This window comes from Microtus pennsylvanicus, chromosome 18 (genome assembly GCF_037038515.1).
Source record: "Microtus pennsylvanicus isolate mMicPen1 chromosome 18, mMicPen1.hap1, whole genome shotgun sequence".
NCBI classification, from domain to species: Eukaryota; Metazoa; Chordata; class Mammalia; order Rodentia; family Cricetidae; genus Microtus; species Microtus pennsylvanicus.
In genome coordinates, this window is record NC_134596.1 from 27,685,634 (window position 1) to 27,701,002 (window position 15,369).

General features: G+C 46.2%; 1 protein-coding gene across 2 annotated transcripts in view; it reads left to right on the plus strand.

Annotated features, from left to right (window-relative positions):
- Fanci (FA complementation group I) overlaps nucleotides 1-15,369 on the plus strand; it is a 50,311-nt gene that overhangs the window by 34,501 nt on the left and 441 nt on the right. Inside the window, exons 20-37 of one of the 2 annotated variants that reach the window (XM_075953095.1) lie at nucleotides 1,580-1,681; nucleotides 2,731-2,904; nucleotides 2,978-3,099; nucleotides 3,539-3,703; nucleotides 4,125-4,304; nucleotides 5,489-5,655; nucleotides 7,509-7,591; nucleotides 8,758-8,874; nucleotides 10,180-10,231; nucleotides 10,368-10,495; nucleotides 10,579-10,647; nucleotides 10,822-10,930; nucleotides 11,045-11,232; nucleotides 11,860-11,913; nucleotides 12,047-12,106; nucleotides 14,146-14,208; nucleotides 14,813-14,908; nucleotides 15,056-15,163. In XM_075953095.1, coding sequence (XP_075809210.1) covers nucleotides 1,580-1,681; nucleotides 2,731-2,904; nucleotides 2,978-3,099; nucleotides 3,539-3,703; nucleotides 4,125-4,304; nucleotides 5,489-5,655; nucleotides 7,509-7,591; nucleotides 8,758-8,874; nucleotides 10,180-10,231; nucleotides 10,368-10,495; nucleotides 10,579-10,647; nucleotides 10,822-10,930; nucleotides 11,045-11,232; nucleotides 11,860-11,913; nucleotides 12,047-12,106; nucleotides 14,146-14,208; nucleotides 14,813-14,908; nucleotides 15,056-15,163 — 2,037 coding nt within the window. The remainder of the gene's footprint in view (nucleotides 1-1,579; nucleotides 1,682-2,730; nucleotides 2,905-2,977; nucleotides 3,100-3,538; nucleotides 3,704-4,124; nucleotides 4,305-5,488; nucleotides 5,656-7,508; nucleotides 7,592-8,757; nucleotides 8,875-10,179; nucleotides 10,232-10,367; nucleotides 10,496-10,578; nucleotides 10,648-10,821; nucleotides 10,931-11,044; nucleotides 11,233-11,859; nucleotides 11,914-12,046; nucleotides 12,107-14,145; nucleotides 14,209-14,812; nucleotides 14,909-15,055; nucleotides 15,164-15,369) is intronic. The other variant, XM_075953096.1, reaches the window with a different exon arrangement.

The window sequence follows — 15,369 nt, forward strand, 5'->3', positions numbered from 1 at the left end:
TCTGAGTTTGAGGCCAGCCTGGTCTACAAGAGCTAGTTCCAGGACAGGCTCCAAATGTACAGAGAAACCCTCTCTCGAAAACCCCCTCCCCCCAAAAAAGTATTTGCCATCACACCTTAGTTAGAGTTCTGTTTCTGTGAAGATATACAACTCTTGCAAAGGAAAACATTTAATTGGGGCTGGTTTACAGTTCCGAGGTTTAGTCCATGGTTTAATCCATGGCTGGAAGCATGGTGTCATGCAGTGGACACAGTACTGGAAAAGGAGCTGAGAGTTCTATATCTGGATCCACAGAGCACAGGCAGAGAACTGACTTGAATTTCTGAGACTTCAAAGCCTGCCCTCTATGACACACATCCTCCAACAAGGCCACACCTCCTAATAGTGCCACTCACTATAGGCCTATGGGGGCCACTTTTATTGAAATCACCACAGCACCCAACTCAAAAGATGTTTTAAATCAATTACACACTTGAAAGGACCATCAAGATGAGCCAAGTTCAGATGAAGACATCACATATAAATAAATTCTCAAGATTCTTATATTAAGCATTATCAAAATCTATTTTTTAAACCAGCTATATATAACATTTATTCTCCACTGGGAGGGCTCAGGTAGGCCCCTAGTCCACCATTTTTCTGCAATTAGATGTGGACTGATAGGAGGCCATCCCCATTGCTTCATGGTAATTCTGGGGAAAAAAATACATTTGAAATTAAGGTCTTAGATATTAAGCTATTGGAAGGCCTTTGCTCTCGGAAACTCCTCACTGGGTTTTGGCGTGTTCCTCTGGATAATGTGTGCCCCGGTAGCTAAATCATATCTTCCAGGCATCATCACACTGTAACAAGAACTGAAAACGTGTCTGAGGCATAGAGCAGCGCTTTCCAACAGGTTAGCATGTGGACCAGTAAAACCCTGCAGACTTCAGGAGAGGACACACAGACGCAAATAAGAGCCAAGATTTGTTTTAAGGCTCTGTTGTGTTTGATGTTCTTTGTGCGTATTGTAATGGTTAAACCTTACATAGCTTTACTTTCACCAGTAGACTGAGTTTTCAAATGAAGACCTAAGATTTGGGTTACTGTCACAATTGGTAATAGAGATAGTACTGGTTTAGACTCAGGAGGCAATACTCTTTTTAAGAATCTTATTCGTTGGCAGCTTCGCACATGTATGTAGTATATCTTGATCATGTTCGCACACACCCCAGCTCCCCCGGGCACCCCCTAATACATCCCCGATCCACCTTCAGGCTTTCCTTGTTCTTTTTGTAACCCACTGGGTCCATTGACACTGATTTGCCCCTGTATTTTTCATCAGATTTTCTGAAACCGCTGGTTGCCTTTGCAGGTTTAGAGGCCGATAAGAAGGGAGTAAAGTAGAAAAAGTTGCCTTGACCAGGACTGTGCCGGCAGTGCTTTGAAAGGCCGTGGGCAGGCCAAGCCATAAAAATCGGTTAAGTCATTCTTTGGGCAGTTGGGAGATGTGTCTTAGAAGGCTCAGGTGCCGTCAGCTCGAACCGTTAAATACTCAGGAAGTATTCACGAGTCCTGATTTTTCTGTCTCATTGTACAGTTAAAGCTGTTCTATGAGCCAGAGCCTGATCTACTACCTCCTCTGAAGCTGGGAGCTTGTGTTCTGACCCAAGGAAGTCAAATCTTTCTACAAGAACCGCTGGTAAGACTTGCCCGCCCCTGCAGCCCTTGGCTCACCACTGTCAGTGGTAAGGTTGACCACAGTAGGTCCCATCCTCCACGAACCTTTTCTAGTTCTTTCAAGGAGTTTTACTCTTTACTTTGCCGTATCCATTATCGGTGACCCGTTCTAAGATTTATTCATTGCATGTTATGTGTAGGAGTATTTGCCTGCATGGCTGTATGTGCATCATGGGTGTGCCTGGGGCTTAGAGGCCACAAGAGGTCACTGGGTCCCCTGGAACGGAGTTAAAGCCAGTTGTGAACCACAGTGTGGTTGCTGGAACTCGAACCCAGGTCCTCTACAAGAGGACCAGGTGCCACTGCTGAGTCAGCTCCCTGCTTTGATCTCTTGGTCACCGTCTCCCTGTTAGTACTTCACTAATCATGACAACCACCTCTTCCTAAGAGTGTCATATCTGTCCCTTGCAGAGCTTTGGTTACACACTGATGGAAGCGTGGTACACGCAGGAGTCAATAAATCTGTTTCCTTAGTCTGGAGGGAGTGCATGGCTTCAGTTGAGCTGCGGTGTGCACTCTGGTGAACGCTAGAGAGACGAGGCCAGGGCTTCGTTCTTAGCTAGCTGCAGAACGGTGGGAAGAGATGGCAAAAAAGTGAAACGCCAACAAGTGACTAGGAAAATGGGGAGAGGTTGAGTTAGCCCATGTGGTCGTCGTTAATGTAGCGTCATTGCCATGAGGTGAGGCCCTATTGGTGTCCCGAAGATTCCCTCAGCATAAACCCTGTCTCTATAACAGCTTTCAGGACTTGGGAGCTAGAGGCCGGTTAGCTTCCTAGTGGGGCTCTCATGGTGTTGGTATCAAGTCAGAGAGCACGTGGAGTTTCCTTCTGAAATGTTAGCGCCTTATGGGGCCAGTTCTTGGGAAACACCGCTGTCGGTTCAGTCTTTCAGAAGAAACACACTTCCCTTCCCCAGCTTTGCTAATTCAGATGCACCTGCTGCGTGGTGCCAGCGAGTCCCACGAGCTACGGAACAGTGTTGTAGGTGGTTGTTTCTCGTTTGCTTCTAGGATCACCTGCTGTCTTGCGTTCACCATTGCTTGGCCTGGTATAAGAACAGAGTGATCCCCCTGCAACAGGGGGATGAAGGAGAGGAAGAAGAGGGGCTGTGCCGTGAGCTGGACGACATGCTGGAGTCCATTACTGTCAGAATGGTTAAGAGTGAGCTAGAAGACTTCGAGCTGGTAATTGCTGAGCCCTCGGCTGCACGGACCGACGGAGGCTTTAGTGGTGTGCTAATCTGTATTTGTCTTTTAGGATAAATCAGCAGATTTTTCTCAGAGCACTAGCGTCGGCATCAAGAATCATATCTGTGCCTGTCTCATAATGGGAGTGTGTGAAGTTCTGATAGAATATAATTTCTCCATCAGTAACTTCAGGTAAGGGTTGTTGTGACCCTTCATATAGTTTTATCATTTGCTGGTTTACTCTGGCGTCACGTTAGTGCTAGGATTAAAGTGCTGGGAGTAAAGACGTGTGCCACCACACTCAATGTTCTTTCTACCAGGCCTGTGAATTTTGTCTTCCTGCAAGCTTTCATTTATTCAAAGTTCCCAGATCTTCAAGTACTCTTGACTCTTAATAGAAGGATCTTATTGGGGTAGTACTGAGCTTCTATGAACTTTGGAAGAAATCAGAGGAAAGAAAAAAGGCTCCTGAGGTTGCTGTGACTTGGGAATGCCATGCTAATGAGGGCCCAGTAACTCACAACGCCAGCTCTAAGATGAGACATTTGTATGGGGCTCTCCATCTTCTCTGGGAAACAAGGCACAAGGAGCTGACGCTGCTTGTCTTTGCTCTCTCTTCCCTTTGGCGCAGCAAGAGTAAGTTTGAGGAGATTCTGAGCCTATTTACGTGTTACAAGAAGTTCTCTGACATCCTCAATGAAAAAGCTGGTAAAGGCAAGACGAAAATGACCAGCAGGACAAACGATAGCCTCTTGTCCATGAAGTTTGTGTCTGATCTTCTCACGGCTCTCTTCAGGTAAGTCTCCTTGTGCCGAGAGGCAGTTCAGTAAAGGGAACGCGTGCCCAGTTTCCCCTCATAGCCTATCTGGAGTCACAGTGCATGCTGTATTACAGACAGTAGGAAATAAGTTAGGAGGTTTAGTTTGCTTCACATGAAGATTGCATCACTCAAGGTAGGCTTTCTACAGAGGGAGGTGTGTCTCAGCATTATTAAAGCAGATGGGAAGCCGGGGCCTAGTGAGTGAGAAGTATGAATTCTAGGCCAGCACTCACCATGTGGCTGTATCTAACCCCATTTTTCTTTTGGACAGGATCATGTTCAGTTGCCCAGTCAGCCTTAAATTTGCAGTCTTCCTGTCTCAGCCTCCCAGGTGCTGGGATTACAGGCTGCACCACCAGGCTCAGCTCCTTCCTCCCTCCCTTTACTCTCTCTCTAGAGACAGCATCCAGAGTCATGAAGAGAGCCTGTCTGTCCTGCGGTCCAGCAATGAGTTTATGCACTACGCAGTGAACGTAGCTCTGCAGAAGGTCCAGCAGCTAATACGAAGAGGGCACGTGAGTGGTCCTGATGGCCAAAACCCAGACAGGATCTTCCATAACCTCTGTGACATAACTCGGTAAGCCGCTCTCACCTGCAGACTGGGAGCTTATGTGTTGTGGATTCTGCAAGACAGGAAATTCGGGAGAGACGATCGGGCGTGTGTCAGGAGTGAAAGCGGAGTATCTCGTAGTGAGGCTTTTTTTCTCTTCTGTTTTGTGTGGCTTCTTTGTCTCATATAAAATCTCACTGCATTCTCAGGAGAGAAAAGGGTATATTATTGCATAGTGACTGAATTGTGCATAAAATAAGCATGACATTGCTAACTGTACACACACTTGACAGCAGATTAAACACAAGAGATAAATGGCGCCTGTACTGCAGCACCTTGCTAAGAATGCAGTCATAGTGAACGGCCTTACAGAGCACATGGCCATCGAGAATAAGGTGATGGACAGACTGTTACATCCCTGCTGTACATTGAATACTTCTTAGCTATAAATACAGAATAGGGGCTGGAGATGTAGCTTACTTAAGAAAGCTTGTCCAGCAGGCGTGGGACCCTGGGTTTGCACTCCAGCAGTACATACAGCCAGGTGCGGTGGCACAAACCTGTAATCCCAGCCCTAGGAGGGTCAGAACTTAGCCACACAGCAAGTGTGAGAGACAAGCCTGGCTGGAGCTGGAGACGGCTCTGAGGTTAAGGCTGTTCTTCCCGATGACCCAGTTCTATTTCCAGCTCCCATTTGAACACAGTGGTTCAAAACCGACAGTAACTCAGTCCCAGGGGATCTGATACCTTCTGCAGGCATTGCACACATGTGGCCCTCAGACATGCATGCTGACTAAAGCATTTATACACATAAAATTTAAAAAGGAAAAAAAATTTAAGAGATAATCCTGGGTAATGAGGTCCTGTTTAACAATAAAAACAAAAGAATACCATCTATCAATATTTGCAGCAAGAGGTGAACCTGAAAGACATGCTGGATCACGAAGGCTCTAGCCTTCTGCTCAATGATAGCACTTGCATAGGGTTACTTGTAAAACGCATAATTGTGGGAAAAGAAATGAGGCCGGTAGTTGCTTGTAAATCAAGGAGGAGAGTTGACTATCAGGGAGGCATAGAAACGCCTCAATGGTGAGGCAGTTTCATAGCTGTAAGTTTCTGAAACTTCACAGAACCTTTGTTTACACAGGATAAAGTGTACTATATTTAGATTAACATTAATGGTTCGTGTTGACAACTTTCCCAATCTTTAGGGTCTTACTGTGGAGATACACGTCTATTCCTACCTCCGTGGAAGAGTCGGGAAGGAAAGAGAAAGGAAAGAGCATCTCACTGCTGTGCTTGGAGGGTTTGCAGAAGACATTCAGCGCCGTGCAACAGTTCTATCAGCCCAGGATCCAGCAGTTTCTCAGGGCTCTGGGTAGGTATTACAGGGTCATAAATAACTTGCTTTGGTTTCTCTATAACAAGACCCTTTGAGTCTACCCGTTCACCTACCAGAGAATGCCTAAGAAGGGCCCTAGGGCTGCTGAGAGTGGATTCAGGGCCTGAGAAGGATGCTAGGAAGGCTGAGGGTGACATCTACTGGATCCAGGATCTGCACTTAACTGTAAATGGTGACAGCATTAAGAAAGCCGGGCATGGTGAGGCAGGCCTTTAACAGTACTTGGGAGTCAGAGACAGGTGGATCTCTGTGAGTTTGAAGCCAGCCTGGTCTTCATAGTAACTTCTAGGACAAGCAAGAGCTACATAATAAATAAAGAGGCCCTGTCTCAGTCCCCACAAAAAGAAAGTGAAATTTAAAAACATTTAAATCAGCCTCCAGACTTTTTTTTAATTCTAAAATTTTAGCTATCCCTAGGCGTGATGACTCAGACCTGTAATCCCAGTACTTGGAAGCTAAGTTAGGATCACAAGTTCGAGGCCAGACACGGCTCATATTGAATATCTGGACTGTGAAACCTAGTCTCAAAATAATATAATTCTAAATATTAGTTCCCTCCAAAGTTGGGGTGTAGTGGTACATGCATAAAAAACCTAGCACTCAAGGGGGAAAGGCAGGAAGAGAACCACAAAATTGAGCCTGCATAGTAATTTCTAGGGTAGCAGAGGCTACAGGGTGAGACCCTACCAAAACCAAGTGTGTGTATTACGTCTGTTGTTTTTTTAAATAATTTTTATTTGTATTTTATGTACATTGATATTCTCCCTGCATGTATGTCTGTGTGAGGGTGTCAGATTCCTTGAACAGGAGTTATAGACAGTTATTAGCTGCCATATGGGTGCTGGGACTTGAACCCAGGCCCTCTGGAAGAGCAGCCAGCACTCCCAACCACTGAGCCATCTCTCCAGCATCTATATATATATAATTAAAAACAAACAAACAAAAAGTGCCTGGGCCTGGAGAGGTGGCTCAACAGTTAAGAACACTTGCTGCTTTTCCAGAGCACGTGGATTTGATTTCCAGTACTCTCATAGTGGCTCACAGCTGTCTGTTAACTCCAGTTCCAAGGGGATCTGATGCCCTCTTCTAGCCTCTACAGTTACGTGGGTACTGCATACACATGGTGCACAGATACACATGCAGGCTAAATACCCATACACATAAAATTAAAATAAAGGAAAAAATTCTATGTAATAAGAGGCCATTTGTTCCCAGCTGCCCAGCCCTGAAATAACCACACAGAAACTGTATTAATTAAATCACTGCTTGGCCCATTAGCTCTAGCTTCTTATTGGCTAACTTTTACATCTTAATTTAACCCATTTCTATTCATCTTTGTATTGCCACGTGGTTTACTGGGTATAGTTCCATTCGGTGTCTGTCTCTGGCAGGGTTATATGGCTTCTCCTGACTCTGCTTTCTTTCTCCCAGCATTCAGTTTAGTTTTCCCCACCTAGCTCTGTTCTGCCCAGCTATAGGTCCAAAGCAGTTTCTTTATTCATTAACCAATAAAAGCAACACAGACAGAAGGACCTCCCACACTAATTCTAAGTAAACAGAGGGCTGAGAACACAGCCTGGTTGGCACAGCGCTTGCCTAGCACATAGGACCTAGGTTCAATCCCTAGTACCAGAGTGCGGGGTGGTTGGTGTGGGGCCGAAGAAAAGCTGTTATCCCAGCATTCAGGAAGCCGAGCCGGGGATTACAGGTTCAGGGCTTACATAGGACATTCCAGGCTGGGTTGGGTTATTACTTTGACCTTGTCTCAACAAAAACAAAACAAAAACCTAAGTCAGTTTGAAAAAAGATAGGATTCTTTCCATTTCCAGATGTCACAGGCACAGAAGAAGAGGGAGAAGAAGCAGGTGTCACTGTCACTCAGAGAGCTACGTTCCAGATCCGGCAATTTCAGGTGAGAAGCTTGGGGAAGCGGTTGTGTTAGCCTCTTCCAGGAGGAGTCAGACAGGAAGTAACAGGCGGCCCTTAGATGTTGGGACAGCTCCAGTGAGGATCCAGGAGGCAGAACTCAGGGCCTCTGAGAATCCTTTTTAAGGTAACAGAGAAAAAAGCCAACTCTCAGGGCAGGTTTTTTGGTTTGATTATATGGTATAATTTGGCCTTGTCCACAGATACCTGGACTGGAAAATGGAAGCCTGTGATGTTTCTTACCTGTAACTGTCCAAGTACCAGTGTGTTCCATGGCCAGGGTTTCTGTAGAAGGAGCAGTGGGCTGCGTTCCGCCGCCCAGCTCCTGCACGGCTAGCTTATGCCCCGAAATAATTACACTGAAACTGTATTCTTTTAAACACTGCTTGGCCCATTAGTTTTAACCTCTTATTGGCTAGCTCTTACATATTGATCTAACCCATTTCTAATATTCTGTGTAGCACCATGAGCTGGCTTACCAGGAAAGATCTTAACCTGCATCTGTCTGGAATGGGAGAATCATGGCGACTGCCTGACTCGGCTTTCTTTCTCCCAGAATTCTGTTCAGTCTACTCTGCCTACCTAATTTTCTGTCCTATCAAAGGCCAAGCAGTTTCTTTATTAATTAACCAATGAAAGCAACAGATTAGAAAGAAGTCACTCCCACATCAGGTTTCTTTAACAGATGATGGTTAACGTTCCTGCTGTGTCCCAGGACTTCTTGTTGCTGGAACACTGACAGGAACAGAAGAGGTAAAGCTCCTGTAGGGAGCTCCACTGTAGTCAGGAAGACTGCTGAACGGGTACTCGAATCAGACTGATTCCACGGTCAGCTGAGTTTGGGGCCTGGTCTAGCCTTCAGGTCAGAGGCTGAACGCCAGCTCCAAGCAGATGAGAACCACCAGAAACTAGTTTGTTCCCCTGTGTACTGCAGGGAGTAAGACAAGAGCCGGCCCTGGTTTTCAAGAGAACGCTCCGTCTATAGTTGAAACAGAAAACTGCTGCTCACTCCAGGTTTCCTTCCCGATTTTTATCCCCTTGGGATTACATAGCTTTGAATCCTTCTGTTCCAGCCGTGATGCTTTCTGGGTAGATGTCTCTTCTCTGGTACAAAATGCCTACTTCCATCTGTGTGCATCTATCCTTTTGCAGAGGTCCCTGTTGAACTTGCTGAGCAGTGAAGAGGAAGATTTTAACAGCAAGGAGGCCTTGTTGCTCATCGCGATTCTCTCCACCTTGTCCAGGCTGCTGGAGCCCTCCTCTGCTCAGGTAGCAACCGTATTGTTGAGTCCCTGTTAGGACCCCTATAAGGCAAGAACCATGTCGTCATAAAAGCCTACCGCTAGGGCTGAGGCTGTGACTGCTCCGTAGGGCCTGTGCTTACCGGTACACAGCCCTCTGTCTGGTCCCCAGACACAAATCTGGTGTGACGGCAGCACATGCCTGTCACAAAGGAAGACCGTACACTCAGGGTACACTTGGCTACATAGCAAGTTTGAAGCCAGCTTACTTCAAAAAAATCAAACAGAAGTATCCCTCTAACTGTGCTTTTGAAGGAGCTATAGGGTGTGTCTTTTCCTATACATTGTTTCTGTCAGAGCACATACAGCCAGAGACGGTCAAGAGCATACTGGTTTTGTTTGTTTCGTCGACTATAAACACTGTTTATATCAGACAGGTTTGTCTTTGGTGGCCTCAGCCTTTTTAGCACTATTGATTCTTTCTCAGTCCTGTGCTTCCTGTTGTTTCTGCCTCTTCTGAAATAATAGAGCTTTAATTGTGAAGGTAGCTGAAGTTCAGCGTTTGGATTTTGTAGGACCAAGTAAAGTGTGAGGAGAATTTAGCAAATGATATGCCATGAGTGTGACCACAATCCCAAAGTAGAAATACCTGCAGAGATGGATCGTATGTATATATGTGTTAGGTGTGTGTACATATAGATTGCCCATCCAAATGAGCATTCACGCATAAAAAGAATGAGAGAAGGACCGTTTTGGTGGGTCTCTTCAACAGTAGTATCTCCACAGGGCAGTAAAGGATGCCATAGGAGCCAGCAATCCATCCATATCTACCCCGTCCTGTTGAAGCTCTAGGGGCCAAGGCTTGTCATGTGGGCTCTTGCCCCCAGGAACTGCTGTTCCCTGAGAGATTGTCACCTATGGTGGGGGGGGGGGGGCGTTTGAGAATTGGAGGGCAGAGGCTAATGTCCTAGATCCAGGTTAGCCTGGGAAAAGTTCCCTGTCTCCTTCCCAGCTACAGTTCACCCATACTGAAACAGCTTCATTCGTTCATACCTCATTTGTTTTGTATAGAGAGGGAAAAAAAAACTGGGAAAGGAACAGAATTGTGTGGTTGGGGGAGTTTGAGAAAAAATGAGTTTTGGGAAGACCAATGGATGGAAAATATTTAATAGAAAAAAAGAAGATAGGGTCTGACTTTGTAGCCCTGGCTAGCCTAGAACTCAGTGTGTAGATTGAGCTGGCCTTCAACTCACAGAGATCTGCCTGCTTCTGCCTCCCAAGTGCCACCATACCCAGCACCGTTTTATTTAACAACTGAAGGTCTTTTGTTTAGTTTATGCAGATGTTATCCTGGACGTCTAAGATTTGCAAGGAATACAGCCTGGGTGAGTTTCCTGTCTCCCTTCCTGACGGCTTTCTACAGAACCATCATCACCAAAACCTTTACAGCGTCACGAGCGGGCCAGTCTGCAAAATCCGTAACAATGAGTGATTCACACTTCCTTCCCTTCCTGCTCCTAGAGGATGCCTCATTTTGTAAGAGTTTGATGAGCCTCTTCTTCAGCCTGCATGTCTTACATAAGAGTCCTGTCACCCTGCTTCGTGACTTGTCCCAGGATATCCATGGGCAGCTGGGAGACATAGACCAGGTAGCACAGCAAGTATAGTGTGGCATCCTGTGTGGGGAGTGAGGTCAAGGCACTGGTCTTAGGTCTTGCCTCTCCCTTTCCAGGATATAGAGATAGAGAAGACAAACCACTTTGCAGTAGTGAATCTGAGAACAGCTGCCCCCACTGTCTGCGTGAGTGCTGATGTGATCCGTGGCAAACAGCCCTTGCCGTCCCTTCTGCCCAGCTCCATCCACCTAAAGAGTGCTACAGTGGCTTCTGTCCTCGGGCCTGGAGGGTCCCTGTGGGCGCTGCGCTTGCTATTGCCCCAGCAATGTGAACCATGCCACACTCTTTTCCTTCCACAGTTACTTGTTCTGAGTCAGGCCGAGAAAGTCCTAGAAGAAGTGGACTGGTTAATCGCCAAGATTAAGGGCTCAGTGAACCAAGAAACCCTATCTGCTGAAGTGACTCCAGGTGGGGATTGTAATAAGGTGGAGCCCTTAAACTAGTTTTCCTGAGGTGGTTTGCTTTAATTCTCCTTTACTGTTAACGAGGATACTGAACCGCATCAATTTTGTTCCTCTTCAGAAGCTGCCTCTTCTCAAGCAGTCCCGTCAAGTCCTCTCATGGAGAAAGCCATCATCATGCAGCTGGGGACCCTGGTTACATTCTTCCATGAGCTGGTGCAGACGGCCCTGCCGTCAGGCAGCTGCGTGGACACTTTACTAAAGGACCTGTCCAAAATCTACAGCACCCTAACAGCGTTTGTCAAATACGTGAGTTTTTGGAAGATAATCTGGCCCGCCCTACCTTCTGTGCCCGCCAGCCAGGTGCAGAGTGCCTCAGAACACAGCTCTTGCCACACCGTTGGCACAGTTTTCGTTTTCATTCGATCAGTAGTTAGTGGGGTTCTCCCCAGGTCAGGGGAGACGTACTTTAAGTCAGCATTGTCTGGCATGATGGATTTCACCTCTGGTGGGAATGACCATACCCATTTCTGGTCCTCAGTGAATCCAGGTGATGGGAACTGCGTAGTTTATACTCTGTAAGTGATCTAGACTAAGTCCCTAGGCATAGACGACACAGCCCTCTCTGGAACGTGCGCTTCTGTTGTGCTCCAGCTGCTCAGCTACTGTGATGGAGACCCTGGGAGCCTGTCTTCTTTACTAGCAACTTAAGATTTACTTCTAGCTGTAAGAACTCGGCCTGAAGGAGTCTTAAAGCATTGAACTGGCCAAGTCAGAAGCAAACCTATTGTTGCCTGTTGTCTGGGAAGTTTGTGTGCTCAGAGAAGGGAAGGGAAGCTGTGTGTCTGGCCAGGCTATGCATGTTCCCTTTCCTCTGTAGTCAGAGCAATGAGACATGCTCCATGGCTGATGGGTAATCTAGGAACTCTTTGTTAGTGTCTGCAGGTGTGTCAGAGCTCCAGAGGAATTCCCAACACTGTGGAAAAGTTGGTGAGTTGAGAGCAGCTTTCCTAAGGGTGGGGGAATAGTTCATTGCTACAGTCACACCTGTATCCTTCTCCTTTCTAAGGGTGGGGGAATAGTTCATTGCTAGTCACACCCGTATCCTTCTCCTTTGATACAGGTGAAGCTGTCGGGCTCTCATCTGACGCCCTTGTGTTACTCCTTCATTTCTTATGTACAAGTAAGTGATCTGGAGGCAAGAAAGGACTTAATGGAGGGCTGGCGCCATGAGTCAGTCCTGGTCTTTTTTTCTTAATGCTTGCAGGTGTATCCTCTCAAACTTCAGATACTTTCTTGTGGATGCCATTCCTTCAAATCTTTTATCTTCATAGGATATATCCATCCAGTCTTAAACTCAGGTTTTGAATCCCCCCCCCATCTTCAATTTTGCTTTTGAGACAGTCCTCCTGTGTAGTGCAGACTGGCCTTGAACTTGAGATCCACCTGCTTCCGCTGTCATACCTAGCTTCTTCCTCTCCCACTTTTGAGAAAGGATCTTACTTTGTAGCCCTGGCTAGCCTGGCACTCGCTATATAGATGAAGCCTTGAACTCATAAAGGATCCTCCTGCCCCTGCCTCCCAAGTGCTGGGATTAAAGGCATGTGCCACTGTGCCTAGCATATCATTCTTCATGTTTATATAGCCACAGAGATTTCATAAAGCATCCTTAGACTGAGATACCTCTGAAAGGGGATCCTAGAATAACTTCTCATGTTCTCTCTCAAGAGTCATGTTGGATCACTGGCATTTTAAAAGTTCTGAGAGTTCCAACTGTATGTTCAATGGTCCTCTTCAAACAATTAACAGGTAACATGACTGGGCAGGATAGATAGAGCTAGAAATACAGTTGTCAGACTCTCATCAACCTCCTTTACTATAGTCCAAGTCCTGTTTTTTTATTAGGATAGCTACCACCTAGCCCTTACCTATTATCGTTCCTATGCATCAGCTTCTGCCTTCAATATACTTTATATTAGGGGGGTTGACTGGCTGAAAACAGACAGCTAGTAAAGGACTGAGACTTAACCCCAGCTAGTTTGACTCTACAGCAGGGGTCAGCACATTTTCTATAGTAAAGGGCCAAATAGTGGCCCTTTCATGCCCACAGCTCTTCTCTGGTTTGAGTACATAAATGTTATGTACTCTAGCTCTGCCTCATGGTTTGCCAGCCTCCTGCTCTAGAATCCTTCACTATTGACTGACCTGGGAATTATAGAGATGCATTTTGTGTGCACTCACTCACTGCCGACCTTGATTGCAATAAAAACCCTTAGCATTCTGCTCTCAACTATGTGCAAACTAAGGATGTTTCTGTCTCAGATTTAGTTATCCTGGCTGTAAGATTTGGTCTTGTTCTAGTCAGCAGTTATGGGCAGTGCACAGGGTTTACTTGTAGTCTCTACAGGATGCCCTTGGATACAAACCTGGGTAGATGGCTCAATTCCCATGTGGTCAGGTGAAGTCTATCCACAGCTGCTTTCCTTTTCCTTTCCTTAATAAGGGCCTCACACTCTACCCCATTTTCCAGGATTTTAACTTTCTCATACCAAGTACCTCTGAAATCTTTCAGATCATAGCATGGGGCTCTACCTGCCTGTCTCTCGTTTCCTGTGCTTCTAGGGCACTGTTTCACTGACTCTGGGTGGTTTGTCCATCTCCCCTCACTTAGGTCTTGATTTTCTTTGTCCTGTTAGTACTTCATCGTTGACTGTTGTTTCAGGCAGGGTTTTATTTATTGTGTAGCTCTGGCTTTCTTGGAACTACGTAGACCAGACTGGCCTCATTCAAGATCCCTCTGCCTCTTGAGTGCCAGGATTAAAGGTGTGCACCATGACCAGGTTCCTCCTTTCTGTCCAGGAGCCTTACACACTAATCTACAACTCAGGAAGTGTCCCTGTGACCTTTTACATGCTTCCTAAGCATGATAACTATACTGTGCTAAGATTACCTCTAAGAAGACTTACTGTATCTGTATAGCCTTTTAGACAGCTGCCCGGCAGGAAAGCGCCTGTTCCTGCTACCACCTTGACAGTGTCCATTTTAACTGTTTAAATGTGTGCTAGCTGAATACAATGGCTATCCTGCCCTCAAATTCTACATGGTACCTCCAAGAGCACACCCCAGAGGAAGACATCCAGGAGCTGGACTGCATATTTCTGTTCCCCAGATACAGCCTGTAGTCTAGGAATTTGGAGAATGAGACAATGTTTGTTTCTTTAGAATAAGAGGAACAACAACCCAAAGTGCACAGAGAAGGAGAAGGCTGCAACGGGCACAATCATGGTAAGCTGCTTACCTGGCTGTTCAGACACAGGGGGCCTTATTGTTGGACAAAAATTGTCTAAGAGGTGCCCTCTAAAGAGTCCTAAGAATTACCCAGGCGGTAGTGGCAATGCCAGATCTGAGTTCAAGGATAGCCAGGGCTACACAGAGGTACCCTGTCTTGGGGGGGGGGGGGATCTAAGAATTGGTGAATGCAGGAAAGCTACTGTACTTTAGGAAATGTGGCTGTAACCGTTCCTTTTAGGATCTAGAAAGGCCCAGGTACAGGCAGGCCTGTCCTCACCACACTGTTATTAAAGGGAAATACTAAATACTGAAACTAATGTCGAGAAGACCACTAAGTAAGTTACCGTGTGTATCGTACAGGAAACACGGGGCAGGTCTCGATATGCAGCTGGAAAGCTGCCTCTGAGGATTTAAAAGTGGGATGGTGGCACTTGCTGTGATCCCAGGATTCAGGAGGAGGAAGCCTGAGTGACAGGATCCTCATTTGAGGGAACAAGCCTAGCAATGCAAGCGTACTCCCCAGTCAGAGAGTGGGTTTCAAGAATGTAAGTCTGAGGAACACTAGAGAATAACTTCTTAAATGTCCTTTTGCCCTTAGGCTAAAGTTCTTCGTGAAACCAAGCCAATCCCTAACCTTGTGTTTGCCATTGAACAGTATGAAAAGTTTCTGATCCATCTATCAAAAAAGTCCAAGGTAAAAACATTACCACTCCTTTCCTGTTGAAGGCCAAGGTAGGCAGCAACACAGTGCTGGTCACTTCTGACCTGATGGACTCAAGGTCTTCCAGGTACACACTGGGGTGTGTTGAGCTGTCCCTGAGTAAGTGCCTGTCTGCCCCAGGTAAACTTGATGCAGCACATGAAGCTAAGTACTTCTCGGGACTTCAAGATCAAAGGCAACATTCTCGACATGGTTCTTCGAGAGGATGAGGAAGATGAAAGTGAAGAGGTCAGTGCCTACTTTTCATACATATTTCTAGGAAAAGTGGCAAACTGCCCTGCCCTAGGTCCTGTTTCTACAGCATTCTGGCTGGCTTTTACACCCTCCCTAGAGTCTCCACTTCATTATCTGAACCCACTGTTTCCTTGCCTTTGGAAGGGTTCTGTCTTAGGTTTGTTTGAAGCTAGAAGTAACATCAGTAGCCTGAACCCATT